The following is a 20575-nucleotide window of genomic DNA, read 5'->3' as shown; positions in this document are numbered from 1 at the left end:
CGCGCCGCAGAGTAGCAACATTTTGGAAATAAAACCATAAACTATTTCATAAATTTGACCTCAAAATTAATTAAATATAATTAAAATTATTTATACAACTTGTATACTTTATTGTGGGGGCAAGAACTAATGTTTATAATATTAAATAGTGTAATTATTGACATATTTATAAGAAATATTTTCTATAGAATTTGTAATCAATTGCATTGTATAATATTTGCGAATCTGCGTAGTCAGCATATGTATAATACGTATGTAATGGGTGTTTTTTTAAGCCCGATAGAACTTGAATTGTAAAAAAACATAAAATATTAAATAATCCAAACAAATTATTCGAAAAATCATTATTAAAATTTCTTGATGAATAGCATTCATGACGGTAAATTTTCGATTACTTTTTGGTGCCTTGCTGGTCGTATATCACGAATAACACGAACAATATTGGCCTCCAAGTCGTCAATTGTTGCTGATTTATCAGCATACACCAGTGACTTCACGAGGCCTCACAGAAAAAATCCAAATTTATCAAATTGCCCTTGGAGACCCATTCCTCGAAATCAGGTTATGGCCAAATTTTGATTTCAATAAATCCTGTTGACAGCTCGCCCAGATCAATGTCATCCATATTTTCAAACAAAAAATTCATACAAAAAAAAGAAAACAAGAAAAATGCAGTCTGTATAGGGTCTGTTGTGGATTGGTCTCTTTCCATATGCGCCAATTTAGTTTATTAACAAACAAATTGATGACTGATTTCCAAAGTAAATTCGTATAATTTAACATCAATTTATTCATGATTATTTGCCAGAGAGCGCAGTTCGTTTGACAGTTAATCATTTCGTAAGTTCTATCGGGCTTAAAAAATTCCTTTTATTTAGATTTACGTATTTATTGTTTTTTTTTTTCATTTTTAATTGTAAGCTAAAGTACTTTACTAAATATATTCACCACTGCTAAGAACTACTACATTAAACTATCTGTAGAAAAACGTGATTGTTTTTCGAAAACTGTAAAGATAGCAACAATTTAGATAAAATGAGTGAATGAGTAAACCATTACTAGAAAGAAGACTCCTAGTACTCGTGCTACTTACTTGCTATATAACTGACTGACTGCATTCACTAAATATGTACAGAGTAAATAAAATACTGTCTCCTCCAATTAGTAATAATTAGCAAACAGTGGATGCTTACAACCCGACATTTTGGTTTGAGTTTGACTGATGTTTGACTGGCTTAGAGTGGTATGAATGAATAGTTAGTTGCTGTTTGTCGTTTAGCTTGTTTTTGTTTATTTGGTTGGTAACATTATTTGTTTTCAGTTTGTTTCTGATGCCAACAAAAATATTACAACAATTCATACATTTATTTATTTACATTTGTTGTTAACGGGAGGCTGTGTAAAATATACACTGTAAATACTTCTGTAGCTCGGTGGCGTATACGCGCTGCTTATTTTTTCCACACACTTGAAGCTCGGTTCGCACTCCAACATTTCCAGCATATACTACATACATATGTATGTAACTAATGTTATTTCAATGCATTTTTTGCATATAAAAGCCTTTATCAACGAACATTGGGATTTTATTTGTGATATAAAGTGAAGCGGAACTGTTTGTGTTCATTTCTTCTTTCGTGTTACGCCAGCCAGGTTCATATTGTAATAAATACGCGCGTGCGCTATTTACGGAAATAGTTGCAAATTAGATTTTTTATTTATAAAATATTTTGTTAATGCAACAAGTGCAATCGGTTTTGAAATATATTAATATTAGAAAAAAAAATAAAACAAAACTATAACAGTAAACAAGAATAAATAATAATGGAAACTAAACAACAACAAATGGAAACCAATATACAAAACTTTTATAAAAACAAAGTTGTATTTTTGACAGGCGGTACCGGATTTTTAGGAAAAGGTGTGTTGAAATATTAAAAAAAAATGTGCAAACAAAAAAAAAAACTAATTAGTAATTTAGTAACGAAAATAGAATAATCTTGAAAGTGTGTTTAAAAATATGTAATTAGATGTGAATGGAAAAAATGAAATGAATAAAAATCCATAATGAATGACTGCAATTAAAATAAACAAAAAAAATTAAATAAGTAAATTAAGAACTGACAACAAAATAACTTCTTAGTTCGTACAAAAACAAAATTATTATTGAAAATAATAATTTTTAAAATAAATAAATTTTTTAATAGCAATGACGTATGAGTGATTTAAAATATGTATGTCAAGTTCAATGGATCAAAACTAAGGAAAGCGTTTTTTTAATCAGGTGTAAATGCGTAATATAATGTTGAAACTAGCTTGTTTGCAAACACTAAAATACATAAATTAAGGATAATAAAATCACATGATTTAAAAATAAATTAATACAAATCGCTGTAAAAAATTAAACATTATATTACTCCTTAAAGCTGCCCACACACGGGTGATTTGTGAGTGTGATTTGTTCGTGTTCGACGTCTTGTTACTTGTTAATGGGGCTGTAGGCGAACAAAATCACAAGTAATTGCAAATTTTCAATCACAAATCAGGCTTAAGTGTGATTAAGTGAATCCAAATTTTTTAATCATATTATATCGAAATTATTAAAGCAATATAACAAAAATAAACATTTAAATATATGAGGAGGTTCATAACAATACGCAATGATTCTCTTTTTTTAGTTTTTCGTTTTTTTTTGAATCACTTTAAAATCTAAGCATTGTTAAAAACCATATCAAAGACCAATAATTTTACTATAATGCAATACCAAATATTATGGTTCAGATAAATGAAACCATTATATATCTATGCAATAAACAACTTCCAGATATTCGTGAAACTGATTTATGCTGATAAACCATTAACAATTGAAGCCTTGGAGGCTAACATTGTTCGTGTTATTCGTGACATACGACCAGCAAAAGTGGCCTAAAATTGGAAGTTCAGAATGTGCTTCGTCAAGAACAGCCGCGCTGGTCATATGTCCCAAATCATTTTAAATTGTTATTCTTTCTAATAAAAAAATTTGTTTGATTGCAATTTACTTTTTATACCCTACACCATCATAGTGGGGAGGGTATATTGGGTTAATGCTGATGTTTGTAACGTGTAAAAATATTGTCAAAATTTGGCACAAACTTTTATTGAATTTGTTTAGAATCGGTCCATTATTACTTCTAGCCCATACATCTGCCATATCTGAAAATAGTTATTATATGCTTAACTCGTACTACCAAACTTAGTACTGATCGGTCCACAATGTTACATATGTAGCTCCCATATAAGCACCATTCTCGAAAATTTCATTAATGTGCATAAATCTCTGAAATATGTTAGAATCCAAATAAAATATGCGCAAAACATTCCATCAAATTTTGTGACGACCGGTCCATAATTAGTCATAGCTCTGATATAAGGCCCAGTTCCGAAAATCATTTTATCGAGCATAAATATGTATCTTAAAAATATTAAAAGAAAACTATTTATAACACTGTGTGTAATTTTTTGAGTCATGGAAATATAACCATATACGGACACACTACGTGATAAAAGACCAAAGAAAAAAGACCCATGTCTCACAGTTTTGCCCAAAAGCATGCACTTTTTTTATGGGCCTCAAAGATTTCGGGCCTCGGTGTAATTTTTGCAAAAAAGTAATCATTTCCTCAGACTCATGTCTTGCAAACCGTTCGGAATTTTGATCCCTTTTGAGCAAAGTTGTAACCCTTGTATAAACAACAAAAATTGTGAACATACAAAATCAAAAAAACTTTATCTTCATGATCAACATCGATAAAAACTTTAAAAAATTCGAAATAAATTTTTTAGAGCTGCCTAAAAGTATGCTTTAGTTTATAATAATTTAATAGTTTATGGCCGAAAACACTTAATTCTTTTAGTTTTTTCTTACTAACTTATATTTACCTACCTAAACGGTGTTAAGAATCATTCCTAGGAAGTACATTTTTGTTGTTGATTGTTTCCTTGAATTTTGAACCTATGGACCTGAACAGGGGACAAAAGGTAAAAAATCGAATTTGACTTTGGGCAAAACTGGAAGACACAGGTCTTTTTTTGGGTATTTTATCACGTAGTGGTGTCCGTATATGGTTATTTTTTTCGTGTTGCACTATGTAATCATACACTCGGTGTAGGGTATCATATGGTCTATACAGACTATACCTTCTTACTTGTTTCTGTTATATTTTACAATTTCCAGTTGTATAGGCCTTAAAAAACCCCTCTTTAGATAGATTATAAAATATCTGGTATTTAACAGATTAATCAAAATGGGAAAAATAAATTAGTTTTTTTTGAAACTTGTAGAATTCAAATTAAAATATAGGCAAACATCAAAACATTCGCTTAGATTAAATACACAAGTTAAAAAATGACAACAAATCAAGAAATCCATGACATTGCTATTTTTTATATAGTTTGAGAAAAAAAAATCAAACCAATAATTATGAAATGGTTAGTAATTTTACAATGTATTCATAATGTAATAGCATAAAACAATACCATCTGAACTTGTGTGTTTTAATTTTTTATAGAAATAAATGTGTCACGATTTGTACCAAATGTCTTTCAAAATTATGTAGGAGTTGTGCAGAAGCTTTCAATTTATAATGTCAAATTTAGAGAAATTTTGTATAATTTTCATAAACTTAATAAATAAGCACCAAATAAATCAATGACAATAGCACCTAAAATCTTAAAAATTTACTAAATATTTCCTATAGTCATTAATATAATGTAAATTAAATTAAGTTCACAAAAAATTCCACAAGTCATACAATGTACATTTTAATATACATATGTACGTCAAAAGCCTTTTTTATAAATAATTGGTGTATTTAAATAGTTTATTACTTGTTTTCCTTTCTTTTAATTACTTAATACAAATTGATAATAAAAATTTAATTATACAGTTATAGAAATAATTTGAGCACAAGTTCATGTTAAACTTATTTACAAAACAAATTCCAAGTATCTAAATAAAATTAACCCGATATAATCAAATCATTTAGACAAATAAATGAGACAGCATTTACCCTCCAATATAAGATCGTTAGAAAAAGATCTCAATAAATAAATTTAACTATAAATTACGCGACATTTTTGCTAATTGCTTTCATTACAAAGTGATGATGATGTACTTGGGTAATTTGAAATTTCGGAAAACTTTTGTAGAGAATAACAAATGAATCATATAAATAAATGAGAAATAAATAAACTTTTTATGACTTTATATTATAATTTGTTCAATTTTAATACCATTTATCATGTTCCTGATTTTATATTTAGATATTTTTTTTGTATTAGAATTCTGAAGGTAGTGAGTATGTATGTGGGTACTCAGTATTCCATACATTAAATTTGTTCCTGCACACAATATTAGAAAACTACTACTCCGTACTTTAAGATATGTTGTTATTAATGAAGTTAAAAATATGTGGATTTATTTCTTTTTGAAATTTTTATTTCTTGTTTTGAAATTTTTTGATTGATCCGATTTTGCACATTTTTAACACTAAACATTGGACATAAATCCTTCTCAGCATGCCTTATCGTGCCATCAACAGAGAGACGGACATACAACGACATGTGGTTTTAACAGGACAGCGCTACGTGCCTCACTGTTAAACATTTTTTTGTGGTGTTTTCTAAGTCACGAATAAGCCACAAACTACAGCCGTCCTCAAAGCAAACACAACCCATGCCATTGTTTAAATTCAGACTGAGTAATGGAAAATTAAAAATTTCTGATGCGCTCCACCCAGCGAAGCCACGGTCGACATTTGCACGATATTATATTCCATACATAATGGCATCGATTGGTCTTTCAATAGAATAAAAAATGTTGATAATATCTCACACACACTTTGTGAACACATCTCCAATATTGGAGTACTCTAGAGTACTATTTAGCGTAATTCCTCCTAGAATTAGCCTTTGGATTCTTATAACATGATCTGTAAAATATTATTCCAATCGAATCAAATATATTTAACACGTGTCGCATCGGCTCTTTAGACCGAAAGATTTTATACAAATATTTGTTCAACAGTTGTGCATGAATACTATTGTACTATTAATTAATTTAACTCTAATAAACCATCTAATCTTTCTTTCCTCTTAATTTTAGTGTTAATTGAAAAACTTTTACGTTCCACCGATGTGGCTAAGGTCTATGTATTAACACGACCCAAGGCAGGCGTCGATATCAATGAACGTTTCAGCAAAATCCTAAAAGATCCCGTAAGTAAAAAACAATACAATTAATTTCCACAAGAAAAACAAACAAATATAAATCCAAACGTTAACAAAAAAAATCAAATTACAAACATTTCATTAGCAATAATAATTTGTGTCTTTACAGCTTTTTGAAAAACTATGCACCATCAAACCGAATCCAATGAAATATATTAAACCCATTGCTGGCGATTGTACACTGTCAAATTTGGGAATATCAAGTGCGGAAGATCGTAAAGAGTTAATTGAAAACGTTGATATTGTTATGCATGTGGCAGCAACAGTCAGATTTAATGAACCACTGAGCAATGCTACAAAAATAAATGTGCAAGCAACCGTGGAATTAATAAATTTAGCAAAAGAAATGAAAAAACTTAAAGTAAGTAACCAGGTATTACAATATTTTTTTCTATTTGTACAAACAAACAAACAGCAGAAACAATAACAAAGAATTAACACATATTTTACAACACATTTGTTATGGTTTTATTTGTTTTTTTGTATTTATTTTTTGTTTATATGAGTAGAAATGAAAATAAAATAAAACAAAACAAATGTGGAAATTTTATGAAATTTAAGAAAGATTGGAAGATTTATTTTCCAAAAAAAAAAAGCAAAAGTGATGCAATCACTGCAAGTGTGTATCATGTTGCATGCATCTAAGGATATTAAAAACAAGTCTAACAGGAGTTAATTTATTAAATTTATATAATTTTTAGCTACAACATGTCTTTTGTCTTTATAAATGCGATGCTGATTGCAAAAAATTTTATAAATGTACGAACCTGTATTAACCCTATACAGGGTATATGTAGCGCATAAGAATTAAAGTTGATTTTAATAAACTTGAACTTGGCACAGGCCAACTGTAAAACCTAAACGTGAATAGCAGTAATTTTTATTGTATTTTAAAAACGTGGTTTCCTAAACTTGTATTAATTTTTAACAATTCCTCATAAAAATCTACGTTTCTACACCCAACAAGACAGAAAAAGCCGAAACATTAATTTCAAACGAATTCAGAAGCGAAGAACGATCTCGATTAAATTCGCTTAACCAGGTGAACACACAATTATTATTCTCAAAAGTCATAGGAAGCTGATATCTAGAAAACGTTAATGGTTTAATTTGATTTAATTTGAAGAACGTAATTACTAGGGTTCTGTAGTTGAAACAAAACGTCGACTTTTAAGCTGAATTAACCCATGAGTTTCTGAAACATTTATTGTTCGGAAATTTTTTTTTTATATATAGTTAGTCTCTCTCAAAAATAGAATGTCAAACTACATATAAAAAAAAATTGTTCCGAACAAAAAATGTTTCTGAAACTCATGGGTGAATTCAGCTTTAGAACATTCGACTTTTTTAAATTTTTGAATAGTCTAATTTTTGGATTTTTGCTATTTATTCAATGCCGACTATATTCGACTTTTTGACATATTTTAATGCAAAAAAAATATGTTTTCTAAATTTTTTTACAATAAAAATTAAAAATAAACTTTTCTGATAAATTTTTCTGATATATGGGCAATTCCATGTCATCGTACGTGGCATTTGTACGCCTATATAGTGGAATAGATTTTACAAAAATAAGAGTATCTGAAAAATAATTTGGTCTTTAAGTTTCATTCAGAGGGTACTATATTTAAAAAAAAGTAATAAGTTCTTTCGAAACATTGTTGTCCAAAATATCAAGCGAAAAAAGGGTATATCGTACGTGACATAAAACGGAAGTAATTTTGAGTTACATGTAGAAATATGTTGTCTTTTAATTTCTTACACTAACCCAAATAAACAAAACAAAACAATCTGTCATATTTAAATAAAAACAATCTTTGGATGATTCTTTAAAAACTAAAATTTAATATCGTACGTGACATACCGTACGTGACAGATTTTTCTCTTATAGTAAATACTATTATTTTTGCCCTTAACTCTTTACGGTTTAGTGGTCACTTTACTAACCACCTTTTCTATAGTCTTTAAAACATAGTTTATTGGCATCTATTTGGCATTTTTCTAAGCAATTATATTTTTTGATTTAATCGTTTATGTTTTTTTGCAAAACTTTGCCGTCAGAATGCTGTGGTTAGATAAATATATTAATTTGAAAATATTGTAAAAATCAGTTTTTTAAGAGAAAAAAGCACAGTTTTTATTGTTCATCGATTTCAGTGTTAAGTAGAGTAACTTCGGGTAATGTGGACTACCGTTTTGTTTTTTCTAAATTTTGGCCACAATATATATGGATATTAAAAAAGTTGTGAAGCAATAAATTAGCTAATGTATTCTCTAATTGTTTTTGCAGTTGAAAATTTTTTCCGTCAAAGGATAAAAAGTTTATGTGAAAATATTGTAAGGAACCCAAAAACCAGCATTAAAAAAATGGAGGGTAATATGGACCACTATATGAGGGTAATGTGGACTAGTATTTAATACATAAAATTCATGAACCAGCTAATCATGAATGATTAAAAAATTTAATTTCAATATATTTTTATTAATACAAACTAAAAAGTCGCGTTCTTGGCTTAGACAGATTGCTTACAAAGTACATAGTTATTGTCGGGTAATATGGACCAGTAGTACATAATCAAGTAATTTAAGTGGTCCACATTACACGAACTTGGGTTACAGTGGTAAAAAATTATTTTTACCTAATAATCTAAATTTGCTTAAATTCTTACCAAATATATGCAAAACTACGTGTCCACTTTAATTATATAAAACAACCAAACATTAAATTCTACCAAGTAACTGTACCAAATTCTGTTTCTTACTTGAGCCGAAAAAAATGTTGAGCACGCGCGTTAATTTCAATACAAGAATAAAAAGCCAACATATCAATTACTCATGAAAGCAAATGTGCAATTGTTGTTTCAAACTAATTGTAAAATGTACGACAAATCAGTTTTATCATACCTTCAATAGTTTCTGAAAAAAGACACTGGTCCACATTAGACGCATAGTCCACAATACCCAAAGTTACTCTATTTCGTTTGTTTGGTCTGAAAATTTAATCAAAAATATTTGATTTCCAAAAAATTATGCGAAACGAAAATTTTTATCATAATATTTTTAATGCCAACCGCCACGGTTGGAAATGGGTGGTTTTTTAACGTTTTGATTTATTTTATCTTACTTTTTATAATAAACCTTTACGAAAAAAATAAATTATAAATCACTCGTCTAGATCTCAGCCCGTAACCTAAAATGTTCTCTAATAAATCACTCTCTCAGTGATATATCACAAAAAATTATTTTCAAATGGCTGCGAATGAGAATTTACTATTGAAATGAAAGTGAACCCGTTATTTTCGGTCTCTGATCTACATAGAGTTGAAATCTAAATCAACAGGGTAGTTGCTAAATTCTAATTCAACTGCTTAATCATTTTTGAATTTTCCTAGCTGTAGATGGGAATTAGATGCCATTCGCAAATATGAACAATCTTGCAAAAGTGAACTGGCCTGGTTTTAATTAGTTCATATTATCGCGAGTGCACTGTATTTTTCCACTTTTAATGCATATTTAGTGCATAAAAACACTCCTGGTAATAACCATTAAAAATGTATTTTTTTTTAAAAGTTTTTACACACACAATCTGGGAAGCTTTGTGCCGGTAATAGAACCCGCAACCCTCAAATTGATAGCACAATATTTAGTCTATCGGAGCTGACTCATCTACTACGAAGTTGTCATGCAGTTCAGAATATTTGTACATTTAGTACGAATCCGCAGAAATAATAAATCCTCCAATTAAACGATTTTTTTTAAATGTTACATCTTATTGACCTTAGCAAATAATACCTCGCAACGCAGTGTAGCAGAGTTAGAAAAGTAAAACTTGATATATTTATACATATATGTATGTATTTAGTATGTATTACCATTTATATACATATGTATGTACATTTATATCTATTGGCCAGTGTTTATATGGGTTATAAGACAACAAAATATCACGTAACATGCAACTGTTACAATACTATTTGAACAAGACAGCTAAAGAAAAGGAGGAAAATGCTTTAATACAAAATATTACTTTGACTTGTTTGAAATGAAAACTAAAAGCCAATTTTCAAAATACCAAAGTAGACAATTTCTTTTAACATTATATTTTTGTTTGTTTATTTATTTTTTATGGCTAGTTTTACAAGTTATTTTTCACAAATTATACTTTGGCTATTTTCAACAATCAAGTGTGCGTATTACTTACTATAATACTACTTACATGCTATATAGTGGACCAACATATACTTGCATTCATACTCTGTAATACGACAGTAGATGAACGCTTAACAGCTGATATGTACATAGATAGTGTGCAAAATAATTATGTAAACGAAAAATTGAAAATTGGAAAAGTGGTCGATTGCATAATATTTTTTTAATTTTTGTTTTTTTTTTTATTATTTATTACAAAGTGTTTTTCAAATTAGCTACATTTATAATTATTTGCAGTTCAAATCAATTTAGCTTCTGAGGTGGAAACAATAAAGTAAAGTTTATTTGATTTTTAAATATTTTACATCATAGTGTAGGTCGTGTAGTTTGTTTAAATAATTTTATTGTATTCATATATTATTGAAGTTATTCATTAATATGTTAATACCAAAATCTACAATATGTTCTGCAATAATTATATTATGATCCAAATCAAACTTAATATGACCGAAAGTATTTATTTTATGACCCAATGAAATCATATTATGATCCAACGTAGTCATATTATTATTAAACGTTAGTTTTGGGAATATAAAATTAAATTTTAATAGGTTTTAGTTTTATATATTGTAATAAATTCCTAATTATCACATTCAACATTCACCGTATTTTTGGAATTCACAGAAATTGTTTGTTGTTGGCTTTAGAAAAACTAAAGATATTATATTTATTTGTAAGTTTAAACGGTTGTACATCTATATATATAATAGTGAAATGGTCCATGTATCTAATGTCATCACGTGAGAATGGCTGGAGCGATTTGGCTGATTTCTTTTTATTCGATTCGAAATTTTTAGGAGATGGTTTGTAAAGAAAAAAAATTCAAAGATTCTGGGTAAAACTCTGAAATTCTTTTTTTGTGAATCCAGTCAACTGTAATAAAAAAGCTCCCTAAAGTATGCAGTGCAAATTTAGATATTTTATTTGCAAATAAATAAGAACATGCTGGTGTGCGTGAGTTGGAGAATATTCTCCAACTCACGCCCACCAGCTTTAAGTTTAAACTTGAAGAACTAACATTAGTAAATGCTACCGGGCGAAGCCGGGGCGATCAACTAGTTTGAAATATAATTATGTTTCAGTGAAAAATACACATATTTATAATTCCGAGGAACATACAAATGTTTACAATAACTAAACTATTGTTGAAATTAAATTAAAATAACAATTATATGTATGTGTACGACAATAATATATTGTTACAAAGAACACAGTGTAGTTGTCGTAACCATGCCGAACCTTATTTTTTCTCTGTGTGATTCTCCATGGTGATTTGGCAAACAAATCACCATGGAGAATCACACATGGATAAATCGTTCAAAAACACGTGCAAAAATTTGTGTTCTGTTCGGACCAGTAGTTTAAAAGATTTAGATTTATTACCACATTTTTCTGTTGATCTTATTGTAAAATAAACTGTTTCCGTTATTGTATAAATAATTTTTAATTATGAAAATACAAATTTTTGTTTAAGTTATGGGCAACTCCACGAGAATGACAACCACGACTGAAAAAACAAAAGCCCCTGAAACTTTTTTCAACATGATTTGAATAGAAGAGAACACTAAAATATTACTATGCGAAGGTATTTAGAGATTATTAAACATTTCAAGTGCAAAAATAATAATTTAAACTAACTATATTTAATTTTTGAATTTAATTAGTATGTTTTAGGCTAAAATGGCGGCGTAAAACTAAGCTCCCAATTTTTTGAAACCGAATATTGTTTTACTATAGGAGAAAAATCTGTCGCGTACTGTATGTCACGTACGATGTTAAATTTTATTTAAATAAATCATCCAATGATTGTTTTTATTTAAATATGACGGATTGTTAAGGAAAACTATTTCATTTAGTGTAAGAAATTAAAAGAAAACATAACGCCACTCACGATCAAAATTACTTCCGTTTAATTTCACGTACGATATACCTTTATTTCGGTCGATATTTTGGACAATACTGTTTAGAAAGCTCGTATTATTTTTTTTAAAATAAAGTACCCTCTAATATCTAAAGTACTCTTATTTTTGCAAAATCTACTCCACACTATAGGCGTACAAATGTCACGTACGATGAGATGGAATTGCCCATATTTGAATTTATTGAAATCTACAGAAGTTTAAATATAATATAACACCACCCACCATTGTCAACAGCTTTACTAAACCAACGTTTAAAACTGCATGAAACTATTGGCCTTAAGATAAACCATGGATATGTTTCTACATTTAAAAGATGTACTACAAATTTTATTTATTTTTACAACTGACCTTCAACCAAAATTAAACCACTTACATAATAATTACAAAGGTTAACACATGTAATTAAATATTTAAACAATTTTAATAAATAATTGTTTTCTAAAAATTAATAAAAATACATATTAAGAAAAACAAAAGCGATACAAAGTCTATTTGACTTTCCATTGAATCGTGAAATAGACACAAAGTTTTAAAAACCAAATTATATTAAATAAAGTTTATATTATAACAGTACTATTTCAGCTTTTAATAGCAATGTGGAAAAATTTATCTCTAGCAAAAATTTTAAATACAAAAGTGAACACTTTTTTGTTTGTTTTGACTTTTATGACTCATTATAACTAACGATTTAATCTAATGAACGAAAAAGCTCAAACAAAAATTAAAAAATGCACAAAGTTATTTTCGGATGAGGACCTTATATAAAAACTATGACTAATTATGCACTGATCGTCATAAAATTTGTTGAGTTTTACAACAATCTTCATTCCTAATCAGTGTTGCCAGGAGCTGGCAAAAAAAGAAGCTATATTGACCTCAAAAAAAGGCCAGAAAAAGCTAAACCGCTTTTAAAAAAAAGCCAAAAAAGCTAAATTATTATAAATTAAAAATTTATATTTATTTTTAAATAAAAAATTATAAAATATGTTAAAAAAATTCATCGGCATTACTTAAAGGAAGTACTAAAAAGTTAAATACTGATTAACCATATCAGAAAATGGACATTGTTAGTCCTATATTTGTCCCTTTATATTTTAAAATATTCTGCCTTAATCTTCGTAATTTCATTAGCAGTTTAATTTTTCACTATCAATATGACATAATATATTTTTTTGGTTTTACTATTTCAAGTGTATTATCAACGTATAAAATTCGATTTTGAGAAGAGTTTTGATATTGTAATCTTTGTTGCATTAATTGAAATTAATTTAATTTGTCGTATTATTTTCAATTGGATACGATAATGAATCAAATACCTTGAAAGAGAATTTGCTAGATATTTTAGCTTTCAGATATAAAATACTCTATTTCATTTTGAAGCACTTGATATTGGTAATTGTTATTTGTTCTTTTAATACTGCACAATTCTTAAGTAAGTTGAAAAGATAAATGAAAAACAGTAATAAATTAAAATGAAAATGGCTTACTAATATAAATTCAGCCTTTTTATTTACTATTTAGTCTCGAATTTTTTCGCCTTTTTTAATTTCAAAAAAGGCTATTTTGAAATTAAAAAATGGCTAGAAAAAAGCCACGAAGCTAAAACCAAAATTTCGAGGCTAAAGTGTAAATAAAAAGGCTAAATCTAGCCTCAAAAAGGCTAAACTGGCAACACTGTTCCTAATCTTCAAATTTTTTTGGCTGGACTGGGCGATCTTTGTCTTCCGTGTCAAGATCAAAACTGCTGAACCGCATAAGCGGCCATAAGCTTTGGTGAGCAATCGGTGTGATTTAGCGGCACATTTTTTTAATTATAGAAGTAAAGTAAAGCAAAACTGCCCTCATATGACTCTTTGCTGGTACAAAATTCGACATTTTCGAAGCAAAAAAAAAAACAAAACGTTGTTGTTGTTCACACTATAATAACTAAGAGAGAATAAATGACAGATATATACCCTTCAAAATGACATAAAAGTTATTAAAAACAAAAACCGCGTTCAAAAGATACGTCATCTATTATAATTCCCCCATTTTTAAGTCATACTCCCAATAATCCATTAGAAAAACATGTCCTGACTTCTATACTGAAAAACATCGATACAATTTAGAGAAACTCAATAGCATACAACATATAATAATTCGCATTGTTTTTAACTTTAATTCATAGGAATTCATAGTAAGCCAGCTACTAATATTACTTTTACTCATTTTTATTCCAGTCCTTTGTTCATGTCTCCTCGGCATTTGCCAATTGTTTGGTATTTAATGCCAGCGAAACCTACTATACCGAACACATGGGCATAACCAGTGATAAATTACTTCAAATCCAAGATGTACTGGGTGATAAAATATTGGATCGCATGGAAAGTGAGTTGGTGGGAAAGTTTCCCAATACCTATTGCTATACAAAATCACTGGCTGAAGAGGCAGTATTAACCAAGGCCAATACATTGCCAATATGTATATTTAGACCAGGAATAAGTAAGATCACATTTTGTTACAATACACACCCAGAGAAAAAATATAGTTGTACATGTTTACTGTAACCATTTCAAAATTTTTACAAGTTTTTTAACAATATTATAGTTAAAGTAATTATTTATAGGATTGTGGTAACCATAATATGTTTAAGTTATCATTCACATGATTGCAGTAATCATACATATGATTGTAGTAAACAAGTATATGTTTGTGACAACCATTTTTATAATGGTAAATCCTTCATAAAAAAATTGGTTGTCACAAACATGATTATATATGATTGCTACAATCATCTGAATCTTAAGTTAACCATATTTTGGTTCCCAAAATCCTATAAATAATTACTGTAACTATAATATTGTTAAAAAAACTTGTAAAAATGTTGAAATGATTGCAGTAAACATGCACGACTATATTTTTTCTCCGTGTGCAAATACAAACACATCATTTTATATCATATTTATGTTCCCTTTGTAGTTTTGCCCACTTGTGATGAACCTTTGAACGGTTGGATAGATAACTTATATGGACCCATGAGTGTGCTGTATGGCAGTGCCTATGGTGTTCTAAGGGTCATGTATGGTTGTGCCACAAATAAAGCGGGTTTAGTGCCAGTAGATTTTTGTGCCAATATGATGTTAGCCTGTGGTTGGTATACAGCAACTGCCGTTAAACAAATGTAAAATGCAGTTTTAAGCTTTTCTTAATTCCTCAATTTAGTTAATATTTAAATTTTAGACCATCCAAGGATCCTCCGATTTACAGTTTGGTGCCCGATGAATCGAATCTTTTAGAATGGGGCGCCTATAAGAAGTATGTGGAATTGCATGGTGTTAAAATTCCCTTGTCCACCATGATTTGGTATCCATTTCTAATATTCGCCAGCAATATGTGGTATTATAAATTTTTATGTTTTGTTTATCACACTGTGCCCGGTTATTTGATTGATTTTCTGCTGTTAATTATCGGCAAGAAACCGAGGTATGTTTATGGAACAGATTTCTTGAGAAGTTAATGTTCATAATTTTTATTTACAGAATGACCAAGGCTTACAAAAAGATTCATATGCAATGTGGTTTGTTGCGTTATTTCCTAGACAATGAATTTACTTTCGATACTACGAATGCAAAACAATTGTGGAAGTGTATGAGTCCCGAAGATCAAAAACTATTTAAATTTGATATGAAATCCTTAAATTGGAGCGATTATTTTTACAATAGTTTGTTTGGTTTAAGGAGATTTTTGGCCAAGGATGAACCGGATACTATACCCAAAGCCAAGAAATTATTAAGGAGGTGAGTTTGACCAAAATTTATTCTAATTTAAGGAGTTTGATAAACGAAAATCACATGAATTCGCAAATACTGAAAAATATTTGATTTTTTAATTGAATTTAAAAGTTTTAGTTTCTAACTCAAAACAAAAAGCAATACAATTTTAAAACTTTATATGCTTACCCCCGTATTAATAAACAATTTTTAAATTTAAACAACGCTTTAAAATCAAATTTTGTATGGAAATTTTGCTTTAAATGCTTTTTTATAAATAAAAAATCAAATTACTTAAATCACTTTTTTTAATATTTGCAATCAGTCGCTTTAAAAATTAAATGCTAGAATTAATTTTAATTGAAATTCTTTCCTTCACCTTTCACAGATTATATTTTGCTCATTGTACTGTTCAGACTTTGGTATGTGTTGGAGTTCTGTGGCTGTTATGGATTACTTTGAAATTCATTTTCCTCTCTTAGTTTTAGTAATTAGTTTTTAATTTTTGTTTGTAAAAAAAATAGTAGTTATAATTTATTTCTAAGGGTTTTTATAATAAAAATCATAAATGGTTTAGAAGAATTATCGAATTGATTAAATAAAAAATTAAAATGTTGCAATAAAAATAATTGCTTAAAGATTTGTATGATAAAATATTAAGTTAAATTGACTGATTGCTTTGCAAAGGAGATAAGAAAGACAAACTTTCAAACTTTTCAAAATAATCTGAATTTGCACAGAAATTTAATTTCATTAGTGTATTGATATATTTAAAAAAGATAGAATTGGATACGCTATTACCAAAAAAAAAAATTTTAATTTTTATTGGGTGTATGACTTAAAAATGCGGAATTTACAATACAATTTACATTTTTTGCTTCGAAAATGTCGAATTTTGTGCCAACAAAGCGGCATATGGGGGACGTTTTGCTTTAAATCTTAAATCTAAAAATAAAAATTAAAGTGCGAGAGATGGTGTGATCGGTTCAGAAGTGGTGATTTTGACACGGAAGACAAAAATCGCCCAGATAAAACTCTATGAAGATTGTTGCCTGACTCAACAAGAGCTTGCTAAATCATTGGGAGCTACTCCATCAGGAAATTTCAAAATTTTTGCGAGCAGCAGGATTCATCCGAAGCAGGGAAACTGGGTCGAGAGACATTGAAAGACTATTTTGCATGTCCGAATTGCTGTTTGAACGCTATAAAAGAAAATAATTTTTACACCGAATCATTAATGCGATGTAGAATTGATCTATTCCAATAACCCGAAGTGTAAGAGATCGTACATGAAGTCCGCACAACCAACCGAATCGACATCAAAGCCAAATATAGATAGCGCTAAAGTAATCCTATGTATTTGCTGGGAACAAAAGTCTCCCATCTATTATGAGTTGCTGAAATCTGACCAGACCATCACAGGGAACCTGTACTGAATGCAACTGATCCGTTTGAAGCCAGCATTTGACGAAAAATGCCCTGAATATGCGGCCAAACATGAAACCGTAATATTTGCTCACATTAGGCAATACACGTTAAAAAGTATTTAGAATGAAGTGGTTGGGAAGTTTTGTCTCACCCGCCTTAAGTTTCGATCGATGCAGAACAATCTCTCTGGCTCGGAATCCATATGTTACCAGAAATATAGGGAAAGGTCATAGCTAACAATGGCCAATACTTTAAATAAATTTATATTGTACAAATATTTCAAAATAAAAGCTTCAAATTTGAGAAAATTCCGCATTTTTAAGTAATTTTTTGTAAATAAAGACCACTCGCATCCCACTAAGACACCAAAAATCTCTTAAAGGAATAGACCTAAGCTTTCTTTTGAGCAAAAAAAAGTTTTAAAATGGGTCCATTTTGAAAAAAGTCAAAAAAAATTTTGATTTTGCCAAAAAAAAAAATCAAAAATTGTATATATTGAGTTACAAAACATTTATTTTGCTATATAACCCACTCGCATTTTGCAAAAATTATATGTTTTGAGTTACAAATCATTTATTTTGATAGATATCCAACCTGCATATCACTAAGGGACCAAATAGGTCTTAAAGGAAATGTCCCAAGCTTGCTTTTGAGAAGAAACACCAGTTTGGCCTAAATGTAAAATTTTGACCCTCTCTAACTCAGAGAGTTCTTAACCGATCTTTTTAAAAAATTATGTCTAAATTACTATCCAATAGGACTAGCTTCATCCCGATCGGAAGACATCAATTTCAAAAGTGTGTTCACCTATATATTCTGGATCCAAACTAAATTCTATGATAGATAGTACCTATGCCATTCCGTCTGTCTGTCTGTTGATAGGACTCAAATATTCAGATAACGATTAAAAACAATTACAACACGGAGAGAACACGAGAAGACCTACAAATATGTCGCAAACGTATGAAACATTATGTAGAAATATCGTTTCCCGATAAAAGAAAATATATTAGAAACCCTAACGTTAGCTAATAAATTAAAAATGTATAAGACATGACTGGGTTTTTTGTGTCTACTATATGGTGGTTAATTGACACTTACATTAAGAAGAACACTATATCTAAATATATTATTTAACAGGCAACTTCATACCAAGGTTTTGTGCAAACCTATACACATACGATTAGGTCAAGACAGTTCCGACCCTTTGTATATATAATAATTCAAATTTTAATTAGACATTTAAATATTTAATTAAAAAAAAAGAATAACAAAGTATTTAAATAAATATACAAAAACATGACGATTATAGTCATAACATTAATGTGCTGTTTTTATAATACAAGCGAGTACTTTGAGTGGAAATTTTACATTTGTTTTGTTATTCGCTTGTATGTATTATGAAAACAGCACTAAATTTCTATCGGAAGTTTTAAATACATAGTTGTATATTCTAAAGAAACCTTTAAGTATTTGTGGGCACTAGCTTCTATTTAACTAAAATCTGTATTAACAATAGTTTATTATAAGCCATTTCCTAATAATTGTAATTTTTTCCACCGTTTAATCTTATTTGTTTTAGAATTTTTTTTCGATATGAATACAAGTTATTATTAATCAAGTTTTGCATTAATTTCATATCAAAATTCTACAAGCATTATTAAAAATGTTTTTCCCCTGTAATTTATTTAATTTATTGTTTACTTATTCAACGTTCCGTCAATCAAACATTCAACACGTTTATCTCTAATGATCAATGAAGATTTTTAAAAGTTAAAACCTTAATGAGTTTTACATTTGCAAAAGTAAAATTTCAGAGAATTTATTTATATTAAATATGATTAGAAACAATGTCTATTAATTTATTATGGGGCTGAAGCGAATATAGTTGTACCCTAAAATGTCTTTATAATTATAATACATGATTTTAGTTCAAAATTTTCAGATTTTTATTATTTTTATCAATGAAATGTTTTTGACTTTGATTCAGCATTAGGTTTTGCTATGATTTTTGATTCAAGACATATAGATTTGTTCAATACCAAGGCTAACAATAAGTGTTCAGATATTTTTTTAATTTTTCACCTTTTACACTTAATCAAACCAGTATAACTGTTCAATAATTGTTAACGAACTTGTTATGAATTTTAGTGGTTCAAATTACACTTGGTATTAACATTGAATTTCTATGAATAGTATAATTTACTTAATATGTATATAACTAACATTGTATGCCATTGAATTCTGTTGTAATAATTGATTAAATTCATTTAAAATTAATTGATGGTATTAAAATAATATGATCAAATATATTTAATTGATGTAAGAAAAAAATGAGTTATTGCTATATGTAAATAAAATGTTAAGAAACCGGCATTGTTTACTAATGGTGTGAAAGTATATCGAGTATCGGTACTCAGTAATCAATACTGTTTATAAATTTCGTTACTCAATACCAAAAACTAACTACTCATAGCTTTCAGAGTTGTATTGTTCACACTCTAAAAAATGCATGTAAATTTACTACTAAGTAAGTAAGTTTTCATGTAAACTTGCACAATATGTGTAAATTTAAGCATACTATGTTGGAAATTTACATGAATTCAGTTTTTGTCAATGCAACTAAATTTTATAAATAAATATAAATGTTGTAATGGGGAGAATCGTCCCAAAGCGGACAGAAAACCACATTTTTCCTATTTTTCATTTACGATTTTAACGAAATCAAATTATTTTTGACTCTAGATTAGGGTTCCTAATTTCCCGGACTTTCTTCATTCCCGGGAGGAAATTAAAAAATCGTTTCATTCCCGGGAATTTTTTAACACTAAATTAAACCATTGATCGATAAATTGACTTATAATTGCACAAGTGTTTTAAAAGAAGTATAAAATAACTATATTTGGTTGTACAATGTTGGTCCAGCCTTTATAAGGGTTTCTAATTTAATAGTGGCATTTTATCGGTATTATCACAGTCGTAGTTTTAATCAGTATA

General features: G+C 28.7%; 2 protein-coding genes across 2 annotated transcripts in view; one reads left to right on the top strand and one right to left on the bottom strand.

The window, feature by feature from the left end:
• Positions 1 to 20575, bottom strand: part of Sol1 — a 74563-nt gene that overhangs the window by 32265 nt on the left and 21723 nt on the right. The window lies entirely within an intron of this gene.
• Positions 1594 to 16810, top strand: LOC135964088 (fatty acyl-CoA reductase wat-like). The gene is made up of 8 exons (XM_065516156.1): positions 1594 to 1921; positions 6146 to 6258; positions 6380 to 6631; positions 14621 to 14882; positions 15360 to 15561; positions 15621 to 15863; positions 15920 to 16177; positions 16539 to 16810. The coding sequence occupies exons 1-8, from the start codon at positions 1825 to 1827 to the stop codon at positions 16630 to 16632; spliced, it is 1521 nt and encodes a 506-aa protein (XP_065372228.1). The 5' UTR covers positions 1594 to 1824; the 3' UTR covers positions 16633 to 16810.

The sequence above is a fragment of the Calliphora vicina genome, chromosome 1 (assembly GCF_958450345.1).
Source record: "Calliphora vicina chromosome 1, idCalVici1.1, whole genome shotgun sequence".
NCBI classification, from domain to species: Eukaryota; Metazoa; Arthropoda; class Insecta; order Diptera; family Calliphoridae; genus Calliphora; species Calliphora vicina.
This window is presented reverse-complemented; position numbering and strand designations above follow the sequence as displayed.